Below are 17318 nucleotides of genomic sequence, written 5' to 3'. Positions count from 1 at the left end.
GGAGTGCATCTTGGAGTGAATTTGAAACGTACAGGAAAGACATACATTTATGGAAAATATGCTTCTTAAAGCATTTTTTAAATTAAAGCATATTTTAAAGCATTAACAGTATATCTAAGCATACTTTGTATTATTTGAGTATACTTTATATTCTTTATTCTTTATACCTTTAAAGCATATTTTAAAGCGTAAACCTTGTGTCTAAAAGGTTCTTCAAGACTAAACATGCATCAGTTTTAGTGTATTTGGATCAGGAGCACATTTCCAAAGCAGACTTCCTATCATCTTCACTTAGCGTGCTTTGGTTAACATGTGTAGCTATTTCTTCTGAGAGAAAGCAAGTTTTTTGGTTTGGAACTAAACCAGAAGATGCAGTCTGAAAATGAGCCTACAGTGCTCTTTCTGCTAGCAGACATTCAATCCACAGGGTCACACTATAGTCTGAAGTAAATAGACCTGAAAAGTACATAGTATGGATATCACTATCCATATTGATCGTCATAGTTGGTGAGGACCAACACCAACTGTTTTGCCTTCCAGCTCCTGTCCTACTGCACCGTGCTACTTGCTACATAGCTTAAAACTGCAATAGTAGATTTTTTTCCCAGTAGTGTTAAAAAGGGAAAAAAAATCATTGATTATAGCAAGAAGAAAAGAATTTTTTAAATTGCCAGATTTAGAGGAAAATTTGGGGAGCAATAGTGAGCAATCAACATGAAGGTACTGTAGTTTCATGCCTTTCTGGAATAGTGTGCATCAGTAGAGTTACATTTTTATTTTGAACTAACAGGAACAAGAGGAAATAGCAAAGAAGCATGAGGAAGACCTTAGAGTTCTACACCAGAAGTTAAATTTGCATACTGATAATTCCCTTAATAAATTCAAACAGACTGCTTTGGTGAGTTATGTGTATTTGTGGGATTAGTGAAGTTGTTCCCAAAGTTTTTAAGTTGTTGCTCAAAAGAACAGTTTTGCAGTCAAAAGTAAGTAGTAAATGCTGACAAGAAAAATAAATGGGTGGTTGGTACAGAATTATTGTATTACTCTTAAGAGAATTCGCAAGAGATGGATTAGAAGTCAAGTGTAAAAAACCAAACTTACCACCTTTAATATATATGAGCATTTTTCATATCATCCTAATTTATGGAGACTTCTAGGAGAGAGGTATATTTTGTTTTCTGTTATTTTCATTCAATCTGTGGTTATGTTAAACTAACCCATTTCAATACAAATTTTCTCTTGACACTTTATGATAAGGTGAAACCTATCCAGAAGGTTTCACAGAAACTGGTTATTCTGTGGATCATTAGATGCATAAAGTTCTTTTCAAACCAGTGTGACTGCTTTCTCTGTGGACTAAGAATAACATCTCAGTAAATAAACATGTTAGCTATTAATGCTTGCTTGTATTCAGGATAGAGTTTAAAATGCATCACTAATGCTTACCTTTGATTTAAAGCTTAAAATGTTTATTACATGTATTTGTTCTGTTTTACAGGAGTTAGTGAACAAGACTTCTTTATCACTTTCCGACAACAAACATTTTCTCCGCTTAGCTGAAATGGAGCAAACTGTAGAAGAACAGGATAATTCTGTTGCTGCACTTGTTGGAAAATTAAAGAAAACATCATCTGATTTGGAGAAACAAAAACAAATTACCATAATGAAAATCAAAGAGTTTGAGACTATCAGAGCACAGTAAGTTTTTAGACTGTTAACATAAGTCACAATTGGATTGGATCAAGTCAGTTATGCATTGCTGCTACAGGACCGGTCTATCAATTGAACGTGTTTTTGCTGAATTTAAAAAGAATTACTATGGTTGGTAACTGTAAATTATTTTTAATCTGTAGCCCTTCATCGGGGCTAATATTGAAAAACTGTGGCTTGGAAAAATGCCTCTCAGTTGTTAACTTTGTGCCATTCAGTGTAAAAGCAAGTATTCAAGGAGTCTGGGTATGAGAGTTGTCTTTAAGCTACTGTGATACTTGCTAGTTTGTGTTCTGGGTTGTTTTTTCCCCTGATACATCCATTTGGGCTTGCTGCCTAACAAGTTTAAATTCGCGAAAATTTAACCCCTGTTTAAAAGGAGAAAAGTATGATGCCTTATGTACCTATTAGGGCCAGGAATTAGAATGAACAATGCTCTAATCTCATTTTGCTGATCTTCTTGAGTAATTTTTTTATTTAATGGAGGCCTTCTTTGTTGAGTCAGTCTTTTTTTGCTGTTTCCAAATCTATGCGTCATTTGCTTTAACAATAATAGGAAATATAACATTGTGCCCTTTGTTTTTTATTTGGGATTTGCTAACTTAATTATTGCAGTATACCCTATTAATGCTTATTTTTTCTTAGGCTTCAGGAAAAGCACACTGTTGATGTGGGACAACTCAAAGATGAAGCAAATGGATTGAGGAACGTGGTATCTCGGATGGAGAAGGAATTAGCAAATGTAAAAGCTGAACTAGAGGTCCAAAAAGAAGCAAATAATAGAGCACCCACAGCAACACTGAAAAACCTGGTGGAACAGCTAAAGAGTCAGTTAGCCATGAAGGAGAAGCAGCAGAAAGTTAGTCAACAAAAATTAATCCCTATGTCACATAAATGTTTAATGTTGCTTAATACTTCAGAATTCTATGTATATAACAGCAGAATATAGGTAGAATATAATTGCATAATATAACACAGTAGAATATAATTGCCTTTTCTTGTTTTATAATGTTTTATAATGTTCATATTAGTGGCTTCTTCAGTCAAAAGAACTTGAATTTATTATTTTCAGGCTTTGAGTAAAGCACTTCTAGAACTCCGAGCAGAAATGACTGCTAATGCTGAACAGCAGATTATTTCTGCTGCATCACAAAAAGAGGCATATATGAATGTCCAGGAGATTGTTGACAAACAAACAAAGGGGCTTACGGTGAGTACTAGGTAATATCATTGTATTTCATTGTTGTATTGTTGATAATCCTGATTTTGGGGGTTTGCTGTTTTGTTTGTTTGTTTTCTTCTAGACACAGATAGAGGAATTAAATAATCAGATTACAAAACTTACAGATAACCTTAAAATATGTAAAACCAGGGAAGGTTCTTTGTCTGATGAAAGGGATGAGTTGAACCAAGAACTTCAGAGGAAACAAAAAGCATTTGCTAAAATGTTGAGAGAGAAAAATGAAATGGAAAAAGAAAATGAAGAACTGAAGAAACGGATTAGGAGGCTGAGCAGTAGCATTCAGGTAGAAGTGATTTTTAAAAAAATGTTCGCTCTTGGTCAAGTTTCTGCACAGATGTGCTGGTTTTGGGGAGAAAGATTAAGTACTTTTGGCAGGCATGGAGACTTGATTTAAAAATTTATGTTTGCTCATCGGCTGGGTTACATGTGAGCTATTAACTTTTGCTGTTGGAAGCATGCCTCAAATAAAAGGATGAGACTGAAAAACACTTGCTCCTTGAAATATGTTTGAAAGAGTCTGAGGAGTTGAATTACCACTTTCAAAGCTTCTTTGAAAAATGGAATTTTGTGATCTTCCTAGCTGTCCTTAATTCTCCTTTCAGAAGAAAAGTAAAAGATTTACAGTAGAATTGTCTAATTTTTTTTAATTTAGCTACTTGCTGCTGATTACTCAGTTTAGAGTGTGAAGTTACATTCCAATACTTTAATAATTTAAAGATAATTTTGAAAGTATCATTTAGGTTGTAAACTAGTTCTAGCAATTGGAATTAAAGTCCTTATTTTTTGAGTGGAGAAAAATACTTCGGTAGTGGTCATTAAACTTTTAAGTTTGTAAAAGTTTGTAATTTTTCAGAGCAAAGCTGATGAACAAAGTCTGATAGATGAACTTCAGAAAAAAATTAAAAAGTTGGAAAGCGAACTTGAGAAGAAGTGTGAAGAAACAGAAAAAAAAGGTGTAAGAGAAGACAAGGTATGTGATCTTTAGATCGTGGCTTTGAAAGACATCATCAGCCTAGGTCTAGGCAGTTCAACTCTCCCTATTACCTCTAAAAAAAGCCCAACAAACCAAACTTGACCAGAAGAAAAGCAGTTTCATGACTGTAACTTCATGTTTCCCGTGCTCTTTGTTACTGCTCTTACTGGTATAAAAGGGCAGGAAAATATTATTATACCAGTTACTAATGCTCTTACTGGTATAATAGCGTTCCCTTTCTGTAGAATTAAAGATCCATTACAGATCTTAGAACACTAAGATTTTATAGGTAGCAGGATTACATAAGTGCTGTCAAATGTGCATTAATTAATAATTAATGCAGTGATAAAAACATGAAGTATTTAGGAGCAAAAGTGTGAATCCTAAAAGGGATGATGTCTGTATAAGTGATTATTCTTCACAATAGTGATCTCCACATACAAGAGGTTCTGAGCAATTGGAGATGCGTTCATTTTACCAGTTGTTTTGTTTATTTTTTGCTTGTTATTTTACTACTTCAGTAACTAATTAGTGGCTTGTCGTAGTAATCATAAAATATACTGGAATATTATAGCATGTTTGTGTAATGACATTCAGACTATTTATGATATTAAATATTATTCTAGGACTGCACTTATGCTTCCAGTTAATTTGAGACTTTTTAAATACCTGTTGCTTAGTGTCTAGAGATATTTTTCTCAAACTTGGCATTTTTTTCCTTTTTCCAAGATTTTGCATTCTGTCTGTCCCTTAGTAGCAGTAACTGTTTAGAATGAAGACAGAAAAGAAAGTACAGGGGCTAACTGGAGAAGGGGAGAGTCCAATTTAAAAAAAAAAAAAAAAAAAATTGCTTACAGGAATATTGACTCTGATTTTTCAGTAGACATTTGTGATCACATAGGTACAGGTGTTAATTGATGTCTAATTTATAGTTACTGAATTATAACTTTAAGTAGAGATTCCATTTCTCATAGGAAAAAATAAACTGAAATGACGAATTGTACAGCTGTTCAGCAGGGGCATCTAAACTGGTGAGCTGCAGAAGACAGATCTGCTGTAAACTGGCATAGAAAAACACTTCTTTTTCTTTAATCTGTCTTCCTTACTAATGTGTAATTCAAAGTAAAAGGGTGCGTTGGAAGAGCACCTCTAATTTCATAAAATGTGTCACTCCTCTTTTGTAAAATGAATATTAAAAGCTAAGGAAGAATTTGGTAATAACATTAAACTGCATCAGCTTTATACACCAGTCACTACAGCATACTTCAGGTATCCAGCTGGGCCTGCTATTTACCTTATGGTAAATAAGATAAATAATATATGCCTGCTATGGCTTCATGTTTTAAATTGGTAAATGAAGAATATATCATTCTTGGTTTTCTAACGTGTTTGCTTATTTTGCTTTAAGAAAAAAATTCAAAAAGAAATACATAATTTGTTTATGTGCTTCACAGACCTCCAAGGAGGAAATAATTAGGTGGGAGGAAGGTAAAAAATGGCAAATCAGAATGGAAGGATTGCGGCACAAACTAAGGGAAAAGGAAAAAGAAGCAGATGCTTTAGCCAAACAATTGAATACATTGAAGGAAATTTATACCAAGTGAGTTGGTTTTAATAGATTCAGCTACAAAATGATGACATAAGGGAAATCCAAATATGTTTGCCACATAATAATTATAACAGTTTGTTATGTTCATAAGATTGATGTCTAGAATTTGACGTTGCTATTGAGATTAAAAGGATTAGTTAATTTTCAAGCAGCAGGCTACTCGTCTAGTATTCTTTCCCTTGTAGAAGCCAACAACCTTTACTACAAGAAACTGAATAAAACTCATTTAAATCCTTTATTATGCTTCTTGTATATAGCATTCTGTTATTCCCATGAAACAAATAACAGCTTTATGAAGACAGGCTGTTCCTCACTGCTGTGTTATTTAATCAGATTGCTAGGACTGGATACTGTGCTACTGTTACATGTAATGCTACTGCAGTACTGACGGTTCTAGGATTATGACATGGAAGCCTTTTAAAAAAAAACGCATGTGCAAACCCTCTGCAAATGTTACGTTTACTTCCATACAGTAATGGCAGGGGTTTATTGATAGAAGATGCAGAAGAGAAAGGAAACTGCGATGGCGATTGTAGCTGTTGTTAAATTGTGGTTTGAAACTGCTTCAAAACGGCATTTATTCTTAGCAAGTCTTGCATGAATTTCACATAAAACATAGGCAAGACAAGCAAGGGGTTTACGACATGCATGATACTGACTTAACATTCATTGTTTTTTCCAGGTTTAGTTTTTGGTTTTTGTTTTTTTTTTAAAGCTGTACTGTCTATAAGGTAACCTTATTAAACAGAAAAGGGGGTGTGGTTCAGTGACCAAATAAGTTGCAAATGTGGATTCTTTAAGACACAAAATATTTTCTCCTAAAGAAAGCAAGTTAGCAAATAAAGTTTTAACTGTAAATTTACTGGATGTTGCAGGACTGAAAAAGAGAAAATTTCTCTACAGAAAAAACTGAAAACTACTGGTGTCACTGTTGACCGTGTTGTCAGAGTAAGAGCATCAGATAGTGAAAAAGAACTGGAAGAACTAAGAAAACGAAATCTAGATTTAGAAAATGAAGTTGCTCACATGAGGTGAGAGGCATTTTAAAAGAATCCATACAAACTGAAAAATCTAAATAAGAAAAAAATTTGTGAAAAGAGGTAATCTCTATTAGGCAAACTGATTCAATAAGGAAAAAAACAGATGGGAATTTCAAAAATCCTTCTTTGAGTCTGTGACGAGCAAACTTAAAGCTGCTTGGGAGCAATTGTGCATGTTCAGAGAATATGCAGCATTGGTTCATTATTCTAAAAAGCTAAATAATATGAAAAACATCTGGGTCCTATTGTGTAAAATTATAATTACAGTTTAGGGTTGGTGAAAGTTACTGGACCTGCTAAGTTGCAGTTAGGGAGTGTATTCTTAATCAGTGTATCTGCTATCACAGTGGATAGTGTACCTGAGTAATAGAAGCTGTACATATCTCAAAAGAGCAGATTCCTTTTGCCAAAGTAAATACTTTTGATTCATGGGGATTAGTTGAAATAGTGCATATGGCTAACATTGATTTAGAATAACTACCCCGGTAATACTAGAGAATCCAGTCTAGTAATGCAGAAGTTCATAGGTTTTTTGCCTTAAGGGATGTTTTTCTGCATTAATAGTAATTTGTTTGTTTTGGCTTGATTCATTTTTTGATGTAGAACGCAGCAAGCAATCCCACGAGATTCTGTTGTAGAAGAATTACATTTTAAAAATCAATACCTCCAGGAAAAGCTTAATGCATTGCAGAGACAATATTCGAGAGAGACATATTCTAGACCCTCGGTAAGTTGTTAATGTAACCATATTACCTAGAGGAATCTCACCTACTTAACAAAAATATTTGTTACGCATTTGGTATTCTGTGTCATTTAGCTGATTTTATTTCAAATGATAGTATTCTAGAAGAGGATATGAAATATTCAGCTTTTAGTGTTTTTAAAAAACACAACAAAACACCCTCCCCCCACCCCAAAATCTTTTAGTTTCCGTGTTCTACAGGGAGAAGGTGAAATATTCAGCATCCTAGCATATGTGGCAAAATAAAGGATATGTATTTTTAAATATGTGAGCTGCAACTGAGAGACTACTTGTATATTCCATATTGATTGAAAATTTGGGATACACAGAGTTTGGGGAAATACTGAGCTGCATTTCAGTTACGTTAGGTGGTTTTGTTGTGTTTTGATTTTTACAAGGTTCATTATATTGCAAATATTGCATTCTTGGGTTATCTTAGTCTTTCAAGAAATAGATTTAACAGTACATTATAGGTTTCTTTATTTCCTGTTTTGTTTTACTGTCTTCTGCTTTTCTTTCATGCTTCGTTCTGTCTTCAACTTGAATCAGAGTACATGTGACCAAACTGAACGGACCAGGTCTGTTCCTATCAGTATCAGTAAACAAAAGTATTTGAATTCCCTTCAGAAGAAATCTATTTCAAATAGGGATGAAATCAAACATCAGACTAATCATAGCATTACTAGTGGCAATGAAATAGATGAGGAAGCAGACATGCAAATATGCATCATGCATAATGAAGGCCATGAAGCTACTGCGGATACAAGCACAGAAGTGTCTCCTGAGCAGCATCCTAAAGATAGTGAGAAATGCAAGGACACAGATATTTCTAGGGAAGGATTGAAAAACAAAAATATAGCTGAAGCTGGTGAAGAGAACTGCTGTGAAAAAGAAGAAAATATAACCCAACCTGGAAATGGAAAAATTAATGAAGAATTTGAAGAGGAGAGGAAGCAAGAAATACTTGAGCAATCAAATGTTGAAGAAGGAGAAAGTATAGAAGAGCCTTATACTGACAGAATGAGCTGCAGTCAGTCTGATTCAGGGGGGCCTTCTAATCAAGCTAATGACTATGAAGCAGAAAAAATAAAGGTCAATAATGAAATGAATCAACAGACTGCAGAGGATAACCATGAAACTTACCAGAGTGGTACCGAGGGGGTTGAAAAAACCCCAGAATTTTGTGAAATGCCCGAGGTTTGATACTGTAGCAGTTCTCTAGCATTTCTTCTGTATAAATAATGTAGAAATAGGATAGTTTGATTTTGATAATGCAGTAGTTTCCTGTGCATGATCTGCAGGGATACTGAAGTAGTCACCAAGTGGTCCATAAAGCAAACCCTATACTTTCGTGATAGGCATGCATGTCACCTCACAAGTAAGCTACTGTCAATTCTAAAATTTTGATCCAGAAAGTTTACAAATAATCGTGATCATACATGCAGCTAGTTGATGATCTTCATTATTTAAGAGACTTACAATGTGTTGTTACTTACGCTAAGAAAAAAATATGCTTTACTGAAGCAAATACTTTATTCCTGTCATTATTAGTGATGAATTAGTGGATCATATGGTTAATTCCATACTTACATAAGTAAAAGCTGTTGATTATTGTATCATCAGAAGGTTTTACTCTTTACTAGTCAGGCATAATAATTTACCATATACTTATGATTGGAATTGGCAATATAAGGCATGCAAAGCACTTTTTATGTAATAGAAATTACTAGCCTCTATGGATAAAGACTTAAGACTGTAGGAACTAACAGACTAAGAACAAGAGTTATATACTGCTCTTCCTAACTTGCTCTGTAATCTCTTTGACTTCAGTGAAATGCCTTATGCCATATGAACTATTTAATAAACATATCAGAATATGTCCTTAACATTAGATGCTGTTCCCAGGTACAGTGTCACAGCTTACTACATTCAGTAGCTTTTTTGTCTTTTAGGCTTTGAGATTTATTATTTATTATTATTTATTTTTTTGTTATTTATTTTTATTAATATTTATTTTTATTATTATCTTAACTACCCAATAGTTTGAGAGTGAATTTTGGTTTGATTTGTAAACTTCCCTTAAAGGTTAAGCAAGTTTAGAAAATGTAAGAGAAGGAGTTACAGTCAGAGCAGATTAGATCAAAACTGGTGATATAACTGTTATCTGTTTTATTTTTCTGAAAAATACTAATTCTCTGTTGCTCCTTATCAGCTACAACTGATACAATGAATAGTGCATTACCACTTAATAATTTTTTTCCCCTCTGTTTTCTCAAGACATCAGGAATAGGATCGGATGATCAATATCGAAGAGAACAAGAGGTTTTAAAGGAAAATTTAAGATTGTCATCTGAAAACGTTGAGCTAAGATTCCAGCTAGAGCAGGCCAATAAAGATTTGCCAAGACTAAAGGTAACATCTTTTTACCTTTAGTCCTCTTTACCTTGACACAGGTTAAGGGATTACTTAAAAAGAAATGGATATCTTTTCTGTATGTACTCTAAGTTTTTCATGTTTTTATGGAAGATGAGAAGGTTCAATGGCTGGTAGAAATGATGAAAAATGTCATTGCAATGGGAAATTGCTTTCTTTTTACATTTTTCAAAGGAAACCAACTGTAATTTTGTTACTGTTCACCTCAATTTGAAATCTAAATAAGTCGCTTATTACTTTGTTTTTTTAGGACCAAGTAGGTGACTTAAAAGAAATGTGTGAACTTCTCAAAAAAGAGAAAGCGGATGTTGAACGAAAGCTGGGCAGCATTAGAGGGGTGAGTACTGTAACAGCATTTTTCATCATAATTAAATGAAACCGAAATATGAAAAAAACGCCCAATATTTTAGTAAAGCTAAATTATGAATTATATGAAAAATGAAAATTATATTAATGTGTTTATGTAAATACATAATACAGTTACAGCTTTGTGATTTAAAAGATAGGGTTTTGATTTGATGCAGATGTTAGAAAGTGTTAAGTTATTGTTAGTGAAGTTTTTTGTTTGTTGTACAATGCAGGATGACACAGTTAAATTTTACCCTAGCTACTGTCAGCTACTTTAGTAGAGCAATATTTCAGAAGTTATAGGAAAAAAAGGCTTCAGCAGTGCCCAGTATCTCTCTTGCCACTAACTTGTCGAACTATTTGTTCGACTATTTGTTTACTCCAGGGAGTAAAATCTTCCCCCCCACTGTACTGTGCTCCTTACCTCTGTAGAAAGAAAAGGAGGTACTTCATGGACCCAGAACTAGAAACAACAGCATCTTTAAATTATTATTGCTAAGGAAAACAGTCGCTACAAAGATGATGAGAAAATAAATGCATTTGAACACCCTTTAACATCTTTTCTACCTCATAAATGAACGTAGTGAAAGAAGAAAAATAGAGAAATTACAAGCTTTTTCCCCTTTATTTATTTATTTATGTATCACTCTGCAAGGAGAATATATGCCTTGGGAAAGGGAGAAGATTTAATATGTAGTTCTTCTGTAACCTTAATCCAGCAGAAGTATGGTTGCTAAAAAAGGGCCCTCTTTTCCTCCCTCAAGGTCCCAGGCCTTCTTCCCCCCCCGCGCCCCGACAGTATTAGCATTCAAGCAATTGCATGGTCTGTTGGATCAGGGAATTGCTCTACAAGAAAAGCTAAAAAACAACAGTAGTACTTTGATTTGTTTTCCTAATGTTTCAGTTTAGTTCATAAAGTACAGCAGATTTTGAGACTTAACTGCAGCTTTCTTGGGTAACACAGAAGATGAAGGAGCTGATATGTTGACTTCGGTGGTGAATATATCATTTTGGCGAGCTACATATGCAAGAAACTTTAGGGTTCAAGTCACACCAAAATATAACATCTTTTTTATAAATATAAATTGCAATGGGAAAATAAGCGATAAAGTAAGATTTGGAGTATCTCAGAAGGTTAAGATGAACTGTTTCCTTCCTTTTAGTTTTTTTTCTTCCCTCTCTATAGGCTGGTAGAAGTGGAAAGACAGTCCCAGAACTGGAAAAAACAATTGGTTTGATGAAAAAGGTTGTAGAGAGAGTCCAAAGGGAAAACGAAGATCTGAAAAAAGCTCCAGCTGTGGTTTCTAATGAAAAATTACTTGGTCTTGAACAGGAAAATGAGAGGCTAAAGGTATTGATTTATCTCTAATAACTATATTTAGATAGCAGTTCATATGCAAGTTAGTAGGAAAATGGAGCAGCCAGCCTGTTGTTGACAGATTGGCACAAAAAACAAATATTAAACTTGTAGAACACAAAAGCAGAACTTCATTTTAGCATAATGTACTGCATGATTTATGTAAAGGTCCTCTATACCTTAAGGATATATTTAAATATGTGATTAAATGTTATGTTCACTGTGCTAGGTAGCTGTAACTATGCTGTGCTTTAAAAATGGAAATCTGAAATTTCCTACTAAGTTATGTATATGTGTTTTAACAAACTGATATTTAGTCTGAAATGGAAAAAATGAAACTTCATCTGGGGGGCCGGCTGAGTATGCATTATGAAGATAAAACCAAAGGAATGGAAAAAGTCATTACTGAAAATAAGAGGCTGCGTAAAGAACTGAAAAAGGTATGATCATTGTAATGCATCCCTTTATTTCCATTAGTTACTGGTTGTGGCAAGTATCTTTTTTTTTTTTTTTAATGTTCTATATGGAATGGACACTTTTCTAAGCACTGATATTGCTATGACAGAATTGTTAATTATATGTGAAGAGGAGATATCCAAGGAGCAGCCCAAGACAGAATTTGGAAGTTGTAGTGCTAGTGATCTTGGATGCATTGTTTTCCTCTAAATCAGCACTGACCCTATCTCACCATCATTTTAGATAATTCTGGGCTTCATGTGAGGTTAAGTATTCCATAAACCTTTGTTTTTATTGAACAATAGGAAGCTGACAGTGGAGAGAAGCTACGAATAGCGAAGAATAACTTGGAGATATTAAATGAGAAGTTAACTGTACAGCTGGAGGAAACCATTAAGAGACTAAATTTGGCTGAGAGCCGATTTGATGGAGCTGACAGCAAAAGCTGGAAGTCTGCTGTTGTAACAAGGTAGGAAATGAGAATGAAGTAAGGAAGATAAACGCAAGTGATAATTCCTCTTTAAATATTAGCAAACAAATTAGACTTGCATTTTCATAATTTTTCTTTCCTCTTCTGAAGATAGTTTTATATTATCCGTGTTTTATTTTCTGATTCTATATTAGTATGTAGAATCAGTATACAGGTCTCTGATACGAATCCAGAAGAGATCTAGTGTGCATAAGTACTGGCCTTGTTAGCTGCTTCTGTACAGAAGCCAGTTACTTATCTCCCTTCTTCAGATCAGCTGTAGACTTCTGGATAGTTCTGTGTTCCTTGCTGCTTAAATGTATTGTATTTGTGCTTTGTGGAATAATGTCAGCATTTTTGCTGAACATAGAAAGTATTTCAATACCTTACCTCATGGATGACAATCTGAAACAAAAACTGGAAGCCAGCAACCTGCATATTCCAGCTTGGCTGCATTTGAATCTGCATTTAACCATGTGAATGTGCAGAGGTTGTGTTAGAAAACCCACTGGGATTTCTGTACTCGCTGGGACATGTAGGCATAGCTAAAGATTCTTTATGTGTGTTCTGAAGGCCCTGAAAGCTAACTGCAGTCAGCCAGTTGATTCTGTTGTCTGTAGAAGGGAGAAAAACTCGGAGACTAGCACTGGATTATCTTTTCCAATATATAAAATGAAGTGTGGGAATAGCCATTTCCTAGATTTTTAGATAAAACTCAGACTTTGAAAGCAGCATCAAAAATCATTTTTGGTTTGGTAGTAATAGTAAATGTCTACGACTCTTTACCAGTAAGTTATCTGAAAGTTACCTATCAGTTGTTTTAAAATTCAGGTATCACTTGCATCACTCAACGTGGAACAAACTAAAGAAAACAGTTTTATGACACCAATTTCTGCTTTGCAACTTAGGCATACGTTTTTAATTTATCTGTACCTCTGCAATGAGTTCAGATGCTTTTTCTGTGACAACCTACTTACACAGGCTGGAGATCTTAACCCGACAGCCTGAACAACTTTAATTGCTTTCATGTCTTTGCTAGGAGCAAGCTGTTTAGTTCTGCGTTTTGTGGTTTGCTTACAGAAATGATTTTGGCAAACAGTCATGCCAAAACCATTGCCAGTCCGAAAAGCGTTACTATTTACACCCATTTTCAATAATGAGCTAGGCACAAGGATGCTAATTATATGTCACACTAGCATGTTTAATAATGAACAGATTGATATAGAATATGAAGTTTGATATAAGATACGTTCACATAAAACACGCCTGTGATTCATCAAAGTGGACGAAGAGAATTTTGCCCCTCTTGAGGAAAGAGTTTTTAATTGGATATCATCTCTTGTACTGCCGTATCTCAGAAACGGACAAGAAAATGAAACGATGCTTATGCTATTAAGAGAAATAAACAGCCTGTGTCCTGCATAAGGATGGAAGAGAGCAGATTTTTGGGAATACTTAGTCCTGGAGGGTCCTTCAGAAGGCTCTTTGGCAGGTAGCAAGATGTTGGAGGTTGTATTGCTGTCTGAAAACTTGTAGTCCAATCTCCCATCTGAAACATGACCTCCAGAGATACCTTCCAACCAACATTTCAACGATTCTACCAAAATCTTTTTGTAACCTTGTACGGCTCAAAGCAAAATGGAATCCTCCTCAGACTGCTGTTACTCCAGGGTAAACATAATTTCTTGTAGACCATTTTTGCCCTTGGAGTCTTCATCTTCTGTATCTCTATTAGCCCTTTTCTCAGTACGTTATTTTCCATAAATTATTAAATCATAAGAAAAATACTGTCAAAGGTACGACACTGAAGTAAGACCTGACCAATGTGCACACTGCATCAATAACAGACGTGCATGTTTTTAGCAGGACGTAGTTTGGGGTTTATGTGCGATACCATAAAAAGATTCCAGTCCCTCTTTAGTAAAGCGTAGACTCAAAGTAAGATCCACAAAAGTGTAACATTTGGAAAAGCCTTTATTCTAAGACTAAAAATGTATTTTTCATTGTGCTTTTTTCAGCTCACTTATTTATAAGACCAGTCATTATTTCAAGGCCAATGTCCCAAATGTATTTTAAGGTGTATTTTATGGCATTTAATCCCCTAAAGATATTTTAATCTCTATTTCTGCAAAAGTATTAGCTTTCCCTCTTATCTTTTTCTAAACAAAAATACTACCAGGATGCACGAAACTAAGATGAAGGAAATGGAAATGGATATTGCTAAAAAAACCCAAAGCATTACTGACCTTAAACGGCTGCTTCAGGAAGCAACAGAACGTGAACACAATGCTGATAAAAACTTACAAGATCTAAAGGAACAAGTGAGTAAAATTTAGCCAGATGACTCTGAGAATAGATTGCTTCATATTAATTAATTTCTTTCTAATGTCTATATTGGCAGAGTACATTTTTTTTCTCTAATCCATGCTTTTATAGGTTTTTTTACAGTCCTAGTTGCCATAATTGCACATCTACATATTTTAGCTAATTAACAAGGTTTACCACATATTATCAATACATATTCTTGACTTGCAGTCTTAGGGGAAAGTTAATTTTTTTCTACTGTATTCTTCTGTGTAGGGTTTTGTATTACAGTTTCATTGATCACATGAAAGCCTGTAGGTACAGATGCTTCAAATGTTCTTAAAATCTTTCTAGCTTGTTCTGCAGAGTGAGTTTGCTACAGGGACTTACCTCTTTCTTCCGGGTCTTTTTTGGGGGATTGACTTCGTCATCCTGAAGGGAATCTTCATGCCTGTTTCCAATACGGCCTCTTACATGCAGTCCCTAATAAGTCTTACAAATATTTCACACATGGAGAAGTTGATGAATTTTAAACTCCGGTATCTTTGAAAAGATCTATCAAATTTTGGCCTTTACTCCAGAGATGTAGCCCCAGGGCTATCCATCTAGATTAGCTTCCATCTTCTCATTTATTAATATGTGCATGGTTTTCTTCCCCAGACATCTTGTACTGGCCATTCTCAAAGTAAGGTACCGAATATGCAACTTTCAATAGAGCAAGTTGTATACATTATGTAAACAAGTAAATATGTTCAATAAATAGAACTTGGAATCAAGTCCTATAAAACAATTATTTTGTTAATTTTTGCTTGTTTTCCCTTTTCTAAAGTCAGCATTATTAACATGAAGTGTATACCAGCAGCAAAATTAACAGAGATGAAATTCTTTCATTATGTGATATTTCTCTGGAACAACACATTTCCCAGTTTCTTTCATGTCTCAAATACTGATGAAGGGATGTGGCCAAGGTTAACTACGTTTCAAAGAAACAGCAATTGATTGTGAAAAAAAGACAAATCCGTACCCTTTTAGGTAGTAATAGAACAAAAGCCTATCGCTAACAGTAGCCTTATGAGAGTTCATAAATTGTCACTGCATTCAAAAACTGTATGTAGTCTCATACTTAAAACAATTATTTTTTGCTCCAACATCTTCTACTGAAAGGCACTTCTAGAGGCTAACCCCCTCTCTGGTCAGGGCCCTATTCTAACTTACGACTGCAGGTCATTTCTAGTCAACATACACTCATTTGGGTTTTCGTTGCAAAATCACAGGCTTTTCATATGATGTTTAAAAAGGAACTCGAACATCTAGGTATGCAAATAAGCACGTCACTAGTATTTTTAAAGCATATAAATGATTTAGGCATATCACTTCCTTAAGCATATGTATAAATTATGCTAATGTAGCTGTGTGTCTAACTTTCTTTGTAAATCTAACTGTTGAATACTTTTTTCTTCACCCTTCATGAAATATGTAGCAATGATCTATACTAACTTTAAAAAGGCTGTAGATAATTAGCTTTGTGGAAACTGTCAGCAGATGACCACTTCGGTTTTTATCTCTGTGATAACGTAGTACTTGGTTACATCCTTAGTATTATTTTCATTCATTTTTTAATCCTGTATCAAAGAGAATTCCATCTGAACTGCATTATCCATGGATACTGTTTTCAAGAGTAAAACTTCCTTGATTTTTCTTTTAAGATTGAGCTTCTCAAACACTTCCCTGAAGGTGCAAGGACAGAGCAAAGCCTCATCAGGGAGCTTCAGCTTTTAAGGTAATGTACTTTTAAATAACTAAAGAAATACCTCAGCCAATATACGTGAAATAAGAATGATCAGGAAACGGCCATTGTGATCTTTAGTTAAATCTTTTATATTCTAAAATATTTTAATACTTTTTAAAAATTATTCTAAAATTGTTTTATATTCCAGATTAACTAATAAGCAATTAGAGAAAGAAAAAGCAGAACTAGCTCACCAGGTGGAGGATTATAAGCACCACATACGCACACATACAAGTGAAGATCCTGCAGCAGGTAATCATTTTCAATACCTAAAATAAAGATCTTCCTGTAATTTGGGCCTAAAACTGTTTTTACTTAATACGTGTGTGCAATATGACAATAAATCTACAGAATTTTTTGAATTACATTAATGCCAGAGTAGTGTAAACTGGAGCAGACTAAGGTCTTGGATTTTTGAGTACTTATACAAGTTTTTTATAGAGAAGTGTTATTAAAAATCTCCATAATTAATTACCTTGAAAAAGAGGCTGTAATTTTTTTTAAGATTTCCCTTTCCCAGAAGATGTGTAGCTCATGCCACCATCTGCTTTATAAACCTCAAAAGACTACTTGTGAGATGTCCGTCATTCATTGAAACCTTCTTGCCTGCCCCATTTGCCTTGGGTTCCAAGCTACCAGAGAATCAGTGTCTATCTCCAGATACCAGCTCTATGATTGATTTAGGACTTAGCAGGCATCCGTCCCACGGGAAAAGCAGAGCACTATAGAGCGGCACATTGCCACATGACTGGGGGGAGGGGGAATTAACCCTCTTGAAAATACCAATATAGTTAACAAGATCCTTATACTACATTATTTCCAAGTTTCCTGCATTTAATTCAGAG

The 17318-nt window shown here is 34.5% G+C and overlaps 1 protein-coding gene across 14 annotated transcripts in view; it reads left to right on the top strand.

Moving 5' to 3' along the window:
* Positions 1-17318, top strand: part of CEP290 (centrosomal protein 290) — a 55717-nt gene that overhangs the window by 36907 nt on the left and 1492 nt on the right. For 8 of the 14 annotated variants that reach the window (XM_087767749.1, XM_087767750.1, XM_087767753.1 and 5 more), the window contains 18 exons: positions 791-898; positions 1499-1698; positions 2356-2569; positions 2783-2920; positions 3015-3236; positions 3807-3923; positions 5381-5526; positions 6411-6566; positions 7179-7302; positions 7867-8514; positions 9595-9729; positions 10001-10087; positions 11285-11449; positions 11773-11895; positions 12217-12380; positions 14560-14701; positions 16391-16464; positions 16622-16725. In XM_087767749.1, coding sequence (XP_087623875.1) covers positions 791-898; positions 1499-1698; positions 2356-2569; positions 2783-2920; positions 3015-3236; positions 3807-3923; positions 5381-5526; positions 6411-6566; positions 7179-7302; positions 7867-8514; positions 9595-9729; positions 10001-10087; positions 11285-11449; positions 11773-11895; positions 12217-12380; positions 14560-14701; positions 16391-16464; positions 16622-16725 — 3067 coding nt within the window. Of the gene's footprint in view, positions 1-790; positions 899-1498; positions 1699-2355; positions 2570-2782; positions 2921-3014; positions 3237-3806; positions 3924-5380; positions 5527-6410; positions 6567-7178; positions 7303-7866; positions 8515-9594; positions 9730-10000; positions 10088-11261; positions 11450-11772; positions 11896-12216; positions 12381-14559; positions 14702-16390; positions 16465-16621; positions 16726-17318 lie in introns of those variants that run through there. The other 6 variants (XM_087767757.1, XM_087767756.1, XM_087767755.1 and 3 more) reach the window with 3 other exon arrangements.

The sequence above is a fragment of the Nipponia nippon genome, unplaced genomic scaffold (genome assembly GCF_047370975.1).
Source record: "Nipponia nippon isolate SJK-2023a ecotype South Korea unplaced genomic scaffold, ASM4737097v1 scaffold_3, whole genome shotgun sequence".
Lineage (NCBI taxonomy): Eukaryota > Metazoa > Chordata > Aves > Pelecaniformes > Threskiornithidae > Nipponia > Nipponia nippon.
This window is presented reverse-complemented; position numbering and strand designations above follow the sequence as displayed.